This window comes from Acartia tonsa, chromosome 7, assembly GCF_053477335.1.
Source record: "Acartia tonsa isolate MP-2025a chromosome 7, ASM5347733v1, whole genome shotgun sequence".
In the NCBI taxonomy this organism is placed as follows: Eukaryota; Metazoa; Arthropoda; class Copepoda; order Calanoida; family Acartiidae; genus Acartia; species Acartia tonsa.
Window position 1 is genome coordinate 11,489,058 of NC_137266.1, and position 14,201 is coordinate 11,503,258.

At 32.1% G+C, this 14,201-nt stretch overlaps 2 protein-coding genes across 3 annotated transcripts in view; one reads left to right on the forward strand and one right to left on the reverse strand.

Moving 5' to 3' along the window:
* The window catches only part of LOC145324830 (nucleoporin NUP35-like), a 327,729-nt gene that overhangs the window by 156,245 nt on the left and 157,283 nt on the right, over nt 1-14,201 (reverse strand). The window lies entirely within an intron of this gene.
* The window catches only part of LOC145324821 (uncharacterized), a 105,772-nt gene that overhangs the window by 89,981 nt on the left and 1,590 nt on the right, over nt 1-14,201 (forward strand). For both annotated transcript variants that reach the window (XM_080167497.1, XM_080167496.1), the window contains one exon: nt 13,904-13,962. Coding sequence is in view for 1 of the 2 variants with exons in the window: in XM_080167496.1 (XP_080023622.1) it covers nt 13,904-13,962 (59 nt within the window). In the remaining variant the exon portion in view is untranslated. The remainder of the gene's footprint in view (nt 1-13,903; nt 13,963-14,201) is intronic.

Genomic DNA, 14,201 nt, shown 5'->3' on the forward strand with positions numbered 1-14,201 from the left:
ACTAAAATTAAGATTATAGTTAAATTCAAATGTTTCATCATTTGTATGTATTTGATTATATTGATATTCATTTGTTATAAATCAACATGGCACTATAATCTTGCTAGCTGCTTGTTTAATTCGGTTCTCATTTCAGGGAATCTTCATAAAGGACCTGAATTGGTATTATAGCAATTTTGGAAGAGGATAGGATTTGTTAAATTTAAATTTTTGTTTTTTATTACAAATATCTAATTTGAGAAAAAAAATTCCTATGTTGCGTTCAAGTATCTACGTAAAAGAAAATTTTGATTTTTTGTGATTCTTGGGAGGTTGGTGGTACTCTCCCTCAAAATAGTTCTAAACTTTTCCCGGGACCTATGAGAAGCTACCCGTACTCGATCGGTTCAGTGGTTAGCGAGATCCTTCGGTACAAACATTCAAACAAACAGACAGACATAGTTCTACTTTGTAATATAGATAAATTATACATACGCTTATACAATCTAATAAAGATAAATTTTTTTTATTATTGTAAACCTACTTTACATCCTGTTTCTTCTTATTTATGCATGGATATTTTTAAAAGCGAAGCTTTTTTATAATTAGGTTCTGTTCGTCCGTCCATAGCAGATAGTTCTTATCGTCAAATTAGGCATGTTGGATTTTCCTATCGATTTCAAACTTTTTATGATGATTCCTATAACACTTTTTGAACAATTTTGTATAATATTCGGCTTTTTAAAATCTGTCACTTAACAAGCATTATTGTTCCTTTGTCCTTCCTTCTGATTATAGAGCTTCTTTTTGGTGGATGTTTTCATTCTTGATTTATATATTTTGTACATTTCTACAACTGTAGATAAAATGACACTAATTTTTAAAACCTTTGTTGGTTAAATGCATGCTAGGGAGGGGATATTGGGCTGTTTTTTACACTAGTACCCAAAGTTTTATGATAATGTTTTTTTATTTAGTGGCTTAATAACTTTGGAGACTCTTTTATTGAATTTTGAATGGTTGGTTTAATGAAGTAAAGTGTCTAAACCTGGCCCAAGTTGTGGGGAACTTTTCGTGTGCTAGCAAATTGCATTCTGCTCTTTTTTAGCGGCTTTGCTGTGTTAATATTTCCGACGTTTTTGCCAGATATTAAAAGACCTCGTGAACATACAGGTTATTTAACACCTGCCCCTTTAATTTAATAAACAACCCATTAAAATAATATAAATTCTAAATTAAATTGTTATGCAATAGCAGCAGATTTACAGTACAAACTAAATTGAAATATAATTTTGAATGCTAATAGATAAATGTGTGCTGGTCAGGCCATGTATTGGCAATAATAACAATGGATAACTTATTTTAATATCAAGAATAACGTAATGGTAATCCAACAATCATGGGAGAACATAGATGTATTAATTTTCGAGATTGAGTCTAGTTTTTAGCAGTTATAAGTATAATCAAAAGAAGGAAATAAAACTTCAAGTATGGCTGTGAAACCGATGAATATACGCCGGATAAGCCATTCTGAAAAATCATGTATAGCATCGTATTACAGACAATTTTCAACGAAAATTGAAATATAAAAAAACATAAAATTAATAATAGTCTCCTTCGGCCCATCGGGGCTAACAAGACAAGTTTTAATTTATAATTTTTCAGTTTAATATCCGCAGAAAGTTCTCTATAATACGATGCGATTATTGGTAATTGTCATGCAGTTTTGAAAAACGTAAACAAACGGACATTTTCGATTGTTAAAGTAACTGTTTGAAAAATTTAAAGATTTCTTTGTTACTTTAGTGTTTTTCGTTAGAACTAAGTAACATTCAACTTAACTAAAACCTTAAATGCTTTTAGATTTTAGTTTTTTGAAATCTAAGTAAAATAGAATCTTGTGATTGATATGATTTTAATTCTAAATTGCTGTATCCATGTACAGAGCATATATCCATTGTTCAGGCCCATATTTAACTAATGGTGGGCGCCTGTACTTAAATATGAATCGAAGGGAAAAGAAAATGAGCTAATAGTTTCATATTTAACACGTAATTCAAATTGATGTTATAGTTTTCCTCAAATTGCCTTGCTGAGCACAAATATCCCCCCATCTTTTAAAAAAAATATAATATAATGGGGCAGTTGGATTTTTTTTGTTTATCTATTACTTCGGGTTAGGTTAGCCCCGAAGGATAATTGCATAACAGTTATTCAGAAAATCCACCGATAGCTTTGTCTATTTTCCAGTGTTTTATTCAATTTGGAGAAAATAGCAAGGTATTTCAAGGGTATTTTTTTATACCTATTGAAATTTCAAATTCGGATTTTTAAAGAACCAATTCATAAATAATTATACATGATAGTTGATTCTTGAAATTGTTTATTATAACTAGACAGAGAGAGGACAATGGGCTGTTTATTAAACTAGTCGCCAAAGTTTTATAATAACGTTTTTTTTTTTATTAGTGAATTTCAATTGGTTGATTCATTAAGTTGACTGTACAAACATTGCAACCACTAATTTAATCTACAGAGGCGGAATTTTGTGTATCAATATTGGGGATGTATATAAATTTATCGGCCATTGTCTTATCCCTTTAGATCACTGATTTTTTACAATGTTCTCTTTAAAACATTTATAGAATTTTCTATTGAAAATGGCTTAATATTTATCCCTTAACCCCTGGCGAATGATACTTTCTCTATGGTGCGCTGGTGCCCTGGCTAACTTTATGCCAAATTATGCAGGAAATATTGAATATTCGATTAAGTTTGAAAATTGCAGCAACAATTGGACTTTATTGCCCAGTTTCATTGTATTTCTCCCCCCCCCCCCATTCTCTTATCTACTTATCTCCTATATATCTATCTCTCAATATCTGGATATATATGGTCAGGAATCTGAAGGGATAAGACAACGAGGATAAATTGACATACATACCCAAAGTTTTATAATCGCGTTTTTTTTAATTCGTTGGGTGCTATACTTTCAAAACAGGCAGTGTCCAAAGTTTTCCACCAATAATTTAATTTTTATTTACAGAAAGTGTGAATATGTTTATCATCATTGGGGTTGCATATCAAGTCAATTTATCGTCATATACCTTATGATCCCTGTATACATCCCCAATGATGATAAACAAATTTACTTCTTCTGTAGATATTAGTGGTTAGAATTCTTGGATACTGCTTAACAATAACCATTTAATCAAATAAGTGCCCAATGTTTATGCGCCAACGAATAAGATGTCGTGGTTATAAAACTTTGAGTACCTGTGTAATTAACAGTCCAATGCCCCAATCCTCCCTGATATATGGTAGAATAATATACATGTATATGCAACTTAGAATAAATTATAGATAAAATAGCAGATAGCTAATCATTGGCTGAAAAGTCCAATCAATGAGAGAGAAAAAAGTACCTTTGTAAATGAATAGGTATTAAGAAATCAAAACTGCATAGAAATGAAAATGCCAGGACTTGCAAATATTAAGTAAATATAGAAAACACTACATAAATATTAAAGTTAAAATGTTAAATGCATTTTACTATTTTTCTAACTATAATATCTTTTAATGTCTTTAGTTCTATCTGATTTTTACATAAAGTTACATTAAACTGTTTTTTTTTCATGTAAATTAATTTTGGTTATGTTTTGGTTGTTCATAGCAAAATATAAATTCAGGGAGAGAGTGGACATTGGGCTGTTTATTAAACTAGTCCACAAAGTTTTATTAAATGTTTTCTTATTTGTTAGTTTACAACTTTGGCAACTTAAATTGAATTTTGATTTGTCCTTTCATTAATTTGATTGATCAAATATTTCAACTGGACTACTAAATCTAATCTACAGAAGGGATAATTTTGTGTATCATCATCTAAGATGTATATCAATTTATCGACCATTGTCTTATCCCTTCAGATCCCTGGGAATAAAAAGGCGTATAAACTTATCTGGCACTGTCCCCTCCCTGCCTGGTAAAAACCTGATGCAGATATAAAAATTAGATTTGGCTGAGGGTGTGGAATTTCATATTTCCTCTGGATCTGGGGGGGGGGGGGTCCTATTATTACCGCTGAATTTCATTTTAAAATAAATGTTAGAAAGGTCTTTCTGTAACTTGCTACTGTGGCCTAACAAGTAGCGCATTCGCTCATTTTTGAGAACGTGTTATGATTGAATCACTGTTTAACACCGAGTCATACTTAAAGACGGTTAAGATGGCCCCTTCTGATGCTATATGCGACAAATAGTTTGAGTAGGGGGAATGCCTTGGCCTTGGACAGGTTCTAGTCATTACCATCCACAGTAAGGACTTCCATACAAAGATTGCGCAAAAAAGAACGTCATGTTAAGGCTTTCCTTGGGTCTGTCTGTCCATGTATTTATATGAACAAAAGTTGAATTACTCATCTGTAAGAAAGGCATCTCAAAAAGCACTGACAGTTGGACATTTTTTTTTATTTATTTTTAGGGATCTTAAAGGATAAGACAATATACGATAAATTGATGTTCACCCCAAATCAAGACAGTGTTGAATAAATTTGTAGATAAAAATCATAGGTGCAAAAAGCTTGGACACTTCTAGTTGGTATTACTAGAGTTTATAAAATTATTCAAAGTTTTTAAATCAAGCAAATAGGAGTTTTATAATTATAATCTGTGGTGGTAGTATAATACACATTTAATATTTGAGAAAGAGGGTCAGTTTTTCGCTTTGATTTCTAACTAGTACCTAACTAATATAGGAATCATCATGCAAAGTTTGAATCCGATAGGACAATTCTAACATGCCTAAATTAACGAAAAGAGCTATCCGTTACGTACGGACGGACAGACAGACCCTAATTGTAGAAAAGCTTCGCTTTTAAAAAATGTCCCTCTTATTCATAAGAGGATGTGAATGAACACCCTGGATTATACCTTAATTTCAGGGAGGAAGTAAATGTTGTACCCAAAGTTTTATAAACACCATCGTTGAATCATCGGCTTAACAACTTTGAGGACCTTTATCAAATCTTTATTAGTTCAAAGTTGGTATCAAACTTTAGTGTTAAATCTTTACCACCAATAATTCAAATCTGTAGAAGGGGTAATTTCGTTTATTATAATTATAGGTATACATCAATTTATAATCCTTTAAAATTCCTGCTCAATTCTAAATACTAAAACAAACAAATTTTCAAAAACATCCAGATGCTACGAAATCGATCAATATCTGATAGATAAAAGCCGGTTTTCAGTCATATTGTAAAAACATGTTTTGCATCGAATTACGGACAATTTTCAACGAATGTTGAAAAAAATCACAAAATTAAAACCAGTTTTGTTATCACGGGTCTTCGGTCCCTCCGGTCTTTAATTTTTTTATTTTTATATCCACGAAAAGCTGTCTATAATACGATGCGATTTTAGTAGCTAATAAATAAAATATAAATAACACAAATATAATCATTATTTTTAAAGATAACCCTACATTTGTAATTATTAAATCTAATCAATAATGTTTAAAAAAAGGAATGCAAACTATTTTCCTTAATCTTTCTATAATCTCACGTGGACCTTGCCAAAACTTTTAGGATCATGTCCAGAACCCGCAGCATTCCGTCACAAATCATTTAAAATATTTTTCTTATGGCCAAACGACTTGTTATGTAATTGCACAATCTTTGTCTATGCAATAAGACTTGCCTAACACGGATTACAAAGAATATGCAATTATTTTTTTTGCACGTTTACCTTGGCTTTTTGTATTCTTTTGAATGATTTGTTCAGGCCAATTTTAATGTTAAATTTTATCTTAGTAAATAACTCATTATAACAGTTATTTAAATGTTATTTTTTCTTAGTTTGCCCAACTGTAAAGTGGCAAACACAGTTTATTGATTAGAAGATAGGATAGGATACTGTGTAGACGTCCAAGTGTTTGGTTAAAGGGGCGCTCAAACTTTCAAAAACCCTCATTTTACCCCCTCATTATGTTGTGAAATACATTAGATTACCTCCCTCAAACCTTTGAAAGCCCACATTTTACCCCAGTCAAAATAAAAAGCTTGGACGACCCTGAGATATTGACATGATCCAACTTTTGTTGAAGAGATTATGTTTTACATAACAAAGATCAGACAAAAGATTTTTCCAATACCTATCACAGGAATTATAAAATATAGATGCGAATTCATGTAGTACGTTTAGTCTACCTACATAGAATAGTTATTAATCGCATCGAATTATAAACAGCTTTCCACGGATATAGAATGTACAATTATAAGATTAAAACCAGTTTTTTCGTATGGATGAGAACCGGTTCCTATCCACCGGATTCGAATGAATACAAGGAATAGTTATTTCTCGCATCGTACTATAAACGGCTTTCCGCGGATATAGAATGTACAATTATAAGATTAAAACTAGTTTTTTTAGCCCCGAGGTGCCGAAGGCACCGGCTAAAAAACTGGTTTTAATCATATGATTGTACATTTCTATATTCGTAGAAAGCTGGATATAATACGATGCTAGACAGTTTTTTCGTATGGATGAGAACCGGTTCCTATCCGCCGGATTCGAATGAATACGAGAAAGAATTTTTTTATGATTTTGATTTTTATATTAACGGAAAATTGTCTGTAATTTGATGCAATACGTGATTTTTTTCAGAATTTTTAAGAACCGGTTCTAATCCATCTGATATTAAACGGTTTCGAAGCTATACTGGATAATTTATACCAAATCCTTTTTACTTTTTTTTCTATAATGCATTTTGGCTTGTTTGTCTGTTTCAGTATATGAAATCTAAGTCATAGTTAAAGAAAACTACAATGATGAAACTTTTCAACCGATATCTTTTTTTAATACATACAACATGGTAGGTGATTTTGTTTATCATCAATAGGGATTTGTCTTATCCCTTAAGATCCCTGAATTTATCTAAATGATTTCAATTCTATTCCTTCCTATTCTGTGACCTATCATCAATATTAGACCAAAGCGATATTGACTTTTTATCAAAGAATCATATCAAACTTGGAGTATCTTTTCTTCTAGTTTTATCTTTGGGATATTTTTCATCCAGGTAGGCATATCTTTTGGGTTTCCCAATTGATTTATCGTCCAGAAATATAGCCATTAAAGCTTTAGTACTTATCTCAAATTTACCAACTTTCAAAAGACCAATACTACGCTTCTAAAATGCTGTAGTATAGACGTAGGGCAGATCTTCCTTAATTATAGAATAGAAATGCTGATCTTACCATAGACAAACCAATTCTTTAACTGTAATCACTTTATTTATTACTTATAAGCAAGTTATTATCATGTATTTAATCAAATAGATAGCAATGAATAATTATATGTTATACCTATAGATTATAACCTATATAATCTAAACCCCAAGTACTAAGATTAATAGACTATAACCTATATAGTCTATACCCCAAGTAATGAGATTAATGAGCCTTATCCGAACGCTACTGACGAGGACTTACCTACAAGCCAGCAGCAATAAAACCCCTCAGCGAACACTTAGTTCAAGCCGAGGAAAGAGACCTTGCCAGTAGCAAGATCAAACCAAAACTGAAGTTAAGCCCCTTAGTATTTTAGCAAGTTAGATTGCAAGCAGCAGCTTGCAATCTTTTATGACAGCTCCCCTTATAGTCTTTGCCCTTGTTTAGCTGTCTATTTATCTTAATCCATCCTACAGTCTAAACATCAATGCTGACTAATATATTTATTGGAGTGTAGCTCTCCTTAAACCCATATACTACAATGCGTACTGCAATACTTAAATATTTCGCATATTTTCCTGGTGAAGCCTTAAACTTAATGCAACTAAATTATGTTATGTTCATCATATGAATAGCTATAGCATATACGTGGATATATTGACAGGAGAAAATTTGTTGTCAATTTATCCTTCTAATATGGGCCTCATTTATTGTTCAGTTTGCTTACAGTAGGAGGGAAGTGTATGGGGTAACGGTTGTGGATGGGTATTATCTTTATTTTAGGTAGCTTCTAGAATTACTATCAGAGTAAATGAAAATCTGATGCAACATCCAAGTAATAACATATCGATTAACATTTGTATGGTAACATAACGAATCATGGATACAGATATTCAAATAGTAAACTTTATACAAGAACTCAGGAATAAAGGATTTCATAATTCCATAAAAGCGAAGCTCTAAAATCTGAAGGACAAACGAACAATAACTCTTGTAGAGTGTCAGTAAGTCTAAACAAAATCGAAGAAAAAATTGCTTAACACTAGGATACAGTAAATTGACATACTTTCATATTTAGGATTTGATTATAGAGATGCCTCGTTTATAATATTGAAGCTTGTTGTCCTAGTAATAATTTTTTCAAAAATTAGATGAATAGGATAATCATATCATATAAAAATCAGCATGTACAAACTTCAATAATATCAAAATGAATGTCACTATTTTTTAACTAACGTCTACGCAAATGGGCAATTTCTCTTGGGAGGGTGGAGGTACCCACCCAAATAACAGATACACAGACAGAAATCCTGTTACTTTTATATAATGATTTTCATTACTACATTTTTTTTTATTTTTGCTCTATTGAAAAATTATTTAGTTTCATAATAATGTTTTCTTATTCGTTGGACTTTTATTGAAATTGAAATTTAATTGGTTGGTTCATTAATTTGAATATCCACCAATTGTAATCTACAGAAGGGGTAATTTTTTTGTCATTGGAGATGCACATTAATTTCTAAAATATCTTGTCATTGAGATTTCTTATATTTAAAATTGTGGAAATGTGGATGATTTTTTTTTTAACTTCCTTTAAACGTGAGTAGTTGTACGCCTGCAATTTGCACTGCATGGATCTAAATTGTTATTTCAAAACAACAGCATTTTTTGTTTGGTTGTGTAGCCATTGATTCTTAGTGTTTGGACCTAAGTACCTAAGCAGTAATGGAGTAGGACGAGACACTTTTGTGTACCACTAGGGCCAGTTCAAGCTCTATGTTTAAGTACATTATGACTTGACCTGCTGTTACTCTTTATTACCTCACCATCGCCGAGTATAACACAGGTGTCCCAAATTAAGTCACCGTAATGAATCAAAATTGTTGTTACAAAACAACAGAATTATACTAATAATTAAGTAACTGGATATCTATGTGTTTGTCTGTTTTTACTAAAGTATCTCGCTAATCACTAAACTAATATGGTTCTCCTTTACAGGATAGCTTCTTATAGGTCCTGGGAAGGTTTATAACTGTTTTAAGAGAAGGTTTCTCCACCCTGACAATAAAACTACCCCCCTGTAATTGTCTGCAATTCGACGATACTATTCATTAGTATTCAGTATGGCCGAGATCCGGTTCTAATCCAACGCGGTTATTAATCAGTTTCGAAGCCATACTGAAAATTTTATTCTTTTTGTAGGAACATTAATGAAAGTGGGAAAGGAGGGTTCTTTCTGCATTAAAAGTTGCACACAGAATTATGCCTCAAATGCAGAATCATCATAAAACCTTTAGATGGTTCCTAAGCAAGTCTAAATAGTCGTATAACATTAGAAAATAAGCCTCTTAATATCCCAAATTCTATTGTGCTATTATAGTTAGAACTGTTACAGAAATATCTGTTAGTCATAGGCTGAATGAAGATAGTTATAGGTAATATTGGGATTTTCTTTTACAATCCAAAATTGCTTTTTACAAGTTTTTATTTTGTTACATAAATACTTGGGTTTGTTTCTTTTTTTTGTTGTATCCTTACACAGTTTTTAAAATTCTTTTTTTAAAAAGGGCATTCAAATAGAGATTTATTTGAAAAGGGAAGAATCCTTTTCTAGGCATTAATTACTTGCATGGGTTTAATTTGTGTATTTTAGACTAAAGTAAAATGTTTGATCTTTAAATTTATTTTATTGGAATGCGCTACTGAAACTTGTTTTTGAATATTTTGATACAAAGTTATATTTATTTAATTTTAGATTAGTGCCATATAATTCTCTTGATAAAAATCTGTACATCCAAGAATAGTTATTTATCGCATTGTATTATTGACAGCTTTACGCGAATATTAAAATGAAAAACTATAAGATTAAAACTAGTTTTGTAAACTGGTATTAATTAAAATTTATAATTTTACTATGCGTGAGAAATTGTCTGTAATATGATGCAATTTATAATTTTTAGTATGACCGAGAACCGGTTCTAATCCAGCGGATATTAATCGGTTTCAAAGCCATACGAGAAATATCAATAAACCTTAAGATTATGAAACATATTCTACATACCTATCATTGCAAATTAATGTCGCAACTGCAGTCAATTAGAATTTCATAACTTGCCACCTATCTTAATTTGTCAGGGGGTGTGGTAGATGTGCATATTTATTGATGAATTGGTGCGGCTGTAGATTTTCGAAAAATTATATGGGGGGTGGGGATTACAATTGTTTTATAACTGTGTTGACTCAATGGCAGCTGTGGGCTCGGACTTTTAAAATATTAGGTGGTTATCTGCTAGTTTAAATGTGCTTGGAGCTCGTTGAATTTGCACATATTTATGCTTGTCTTACAGGGCGCTAGCTGTGTATCTTGGCCATATCTTGTGGGTGGTGGGGAGGGTGGGGGGGGGGGGGGTATGGTACATTACTATAGAGTAGAGTTTCAATACCATTTATGCTGCATCAATTATATACAAACAAGGGCATATTTGGACCAAATAATTACCCGTGTTACCAACGAATACCTCTTATAGTGATGTAAGGCTTGACAGAATCATCCAATCGTTTTCAAACTTTTCATGTTGATTATTTATAAAGGTAGTTTATTTTAAACATCATGATTATTTTTTTATTAAATCATTAGTTTTCAATTTAAACACTTTTTTGAATATTGATTCCTTTGACAATTAGGCACTATGTTGAAGCATATCTATAATCAAGTGTTAAAATGTTAACATGTCTATATTAAGGAATTTTGTGATAGATGTGTTTTATTCAGGCTTCAAACTAATGTTGAATATTAAATGCATTGTTACTCTATATTTGTCTGAGCAATATGCATGTTGTTATTCTTATATAAGAAAAAAATTTAATTGATTTGGCTAATAATATCTAAAACTATAACCCCCCACCCCCCTTATTTACGCCCCCATGTAAAGTCTTACCTCTAGGAATTGAAGTGATGCATTGTTTAAACCTTTGATGCTGCCTGGGTGTTCCCGCATTTCAACAACAACAAATAACATTTTTGGTTGTAATGTCACTTCGGGTTCAAGACTTCTCCACACACCTTGAAACATATTCCGCGTCTTAAGATTGCGGTGTAAATTGTCCATTCGCCCATCAGACAACCAACTCATGTTCTAACTGTGCTTGGTAATTAGGTGCGCCTGTTTTTAGCAAAGGCATTTCCCATACTCTAACTATTTATGTCACGCACCAGTAGGAACAATTTTTAAACGTCTGTTATGACGTTTTGTTAGTTTCTTAGTTTGAAATCAATCCTTTTCAATAATTAATCTCAAAATTTCCCATATAGCTTCTAAAGACAGCTTTTCGTATAATTCGAAGCTGGATCAATGTTAAGCTTCCCATAAAGTACTACTTTACACTTAAGCTACATTGCATGCACATTTTTTTTGGTGGTGAATTTACAGTAGTAGTAGTGATGGTGGTGGTGCACTTTAAAACAAATTAATTCAGATTTCCGTGCAAAAACTTTACATTTTGTCAACTGTAATTGCTCAAATTTTCTTTTAAATTCTTGTTTTTCAAATTACAGTACAATGATGAATTTCTTTCAGGGATTGAAGGGATAGATTATAAGATAATTACTAATGAAAATAAACATAGAAGTGAAAATAAATTTTGGGTATAGTCCCTTTTGTGTCAATACCTCTTAAGAGGCGTTTCATCGTTTTTACACTAATAGCTTTTGATATGTTATTTTAGGTTATGTTAAGTTAGGTTAGGTGATTGCCCCACAGGGTTCGGTAATTAGCCCTTCAGGGGTTAGAAATAGGAGAAAAGCTACTGTGAAAATACAACGAAACGCCCCTTAAGAGGCAGGGGCGTCAAAGCTTTTTATTTTGGGGGGGGTAAAAATTTTTGAAGGGGGGGTAAAATGGCGCGCGATGCGCACCGCAAATTTTTTTTACCCCCCCCAAAATTTTTACCCCGGGGGTAAAATTTGCTTGGGGGGGGGGGTAATTACCCCCCCTGAAATCTGTTGGCAGGGGTAAATTTAGTTTACCCCCCCAAAATTTACCCCCGGGGTAAAATTTTTGGGGGGGGTAATTTAAATTTTATTAAATATATAGTATTAAAAATGCGCGCGAAGCGCGCAATATTTTTTTTATTTGAGATTTTTTATTTTGGGGGGGGTATTTACCCCCCAAAGTTGTTTGTGGGGGGTAAATAACCCCTCCTAATTGGTTGGGGGTGCCGTAGGCACCCCCAGGGTAGGGGTAAATTTTAAATGGGGGGGGGGGGGTAATCGCCCCATTACCCCCACCCTTTGACGCCTATGTTAAGAGGCGTTGTATCGAAAGGGACCATTCCCGAAATGTTATATTCAATCCTTTAATCCTCCATAACCTCCCCTTCCCCCTCTATAAAAACTAACTTTATATCTTAGAAGCAAAAAAATCCAGGGATCTATGGCCGATAAATGAACCAACCAATTGAAATTCAATAAAATTTCCCAAATTTGTTAAGCCAACGAATAAGACACGTTACTATGTGGACTAACCAGCCCAATGTTCCCTCCTTTCAATAAAGGTACTAAGAAAGAGAGGGAATGTCTGATTGAGCCAATAGGAGAATCGCATCGGTACATACATTTAATTTCATTGGTTGAAATTTTGTACACATCTTGTTAAGAATGCATGTTTTTTTTTCATTTCACACTTAGATAAAAGTCAGCTGTAAACAGTATATTTTCTAAGTAGAAAGCTTTGCAGAATCAGAATTAATTGCCCAAAAATTTCGTTTAAATTTGAAAGCTTAGTAACGAGGTGGATTCTTAAAACAAAAGTTAGGCTGGCTACTCGCTGGTGAGGCAAAATTATTTTTGTGAAAAATCCTCCAAAATCGAATAAAAAAAATTACAAAAATTAAATAAAATCTTAAAAGGGTTATTAACATATGATTTTGTTTAATTTTTGTAGATTATTAATGTGCTTTTGGATGATTTTTCACAAAAATAATTTTGCCTCATTATCGAGTAGCGAGTCTATAATTTCTTAAGAATCCACATCAGCTTAAGTCGAAAGTAAACAATACTTTTGTCTGCTAGAAATGTTCCTTCTTAGATTTGACGAAAAAAGGGTTCAGAATATAATTCTATTCTTCTATTTCTATTCTCCTTTCCTATAGAAAATCCCCATATTCCTGCTATTTTAAATAATTTTGATGACCTTGCATCATACTTAATCCAAATTTAATTAACTTTTAAGAGAATGTTTCAAGTTACTTTTAACAATAAATAAATAAAATGAGTAGGTAGTTCGGATAATAATGTACTGTTTTATTTTATTATTACTATTATTTGATTCTTTCCTTCTCTTAATATTACATAAAAATTTTACATTTAAAATATAGGAGTCATGTAAAAATATCAAGTTTAATCTAATTAAAAATTAAAGTTTAAACTGTCCCCCCCTTTTTTTTTTACATGCGTCTTTAGAGACTTTTGGAAGGGTGGAAACACCCCCCCCCCCCAAAAAAAAAATAGTAGTTGGAACGTTGCATAAATCAAATTAATGAACCAATCTATCAAAATTCAATTCAAGTCCCCAAAGCCTAGGTAAGCCAACGAATTAGAAAACGCTATTATACAACTTTGGGGAACTAATATAATTAACAGCCCAATGTACTCTCCCTACCTTTGTTATGGCATTTAACCTAAACTTTTTATTTTAGAAGAGGAGAACGAGGACGCCCATGATCCCGAGTATGTACATGTACCTAGGATATTTACAGTAAGATTTATTATTAAAACAAGGATGACAACATCCATAAAATCAAAGCTCTGAAACGGTAGGATAAACGAACATTAACACTTCTAGAGTGACAAAATTTAATAAGCAAAATACATGGAAATGTGTAAGTGACAAAACTTAATATATGTACATGTGTAAGTTAAAAAAATTAAGTAAATTTATTGCATAACTGCTAAAATACAAGATACTGTGTAAGAAATACTTACATTTTTAGGACT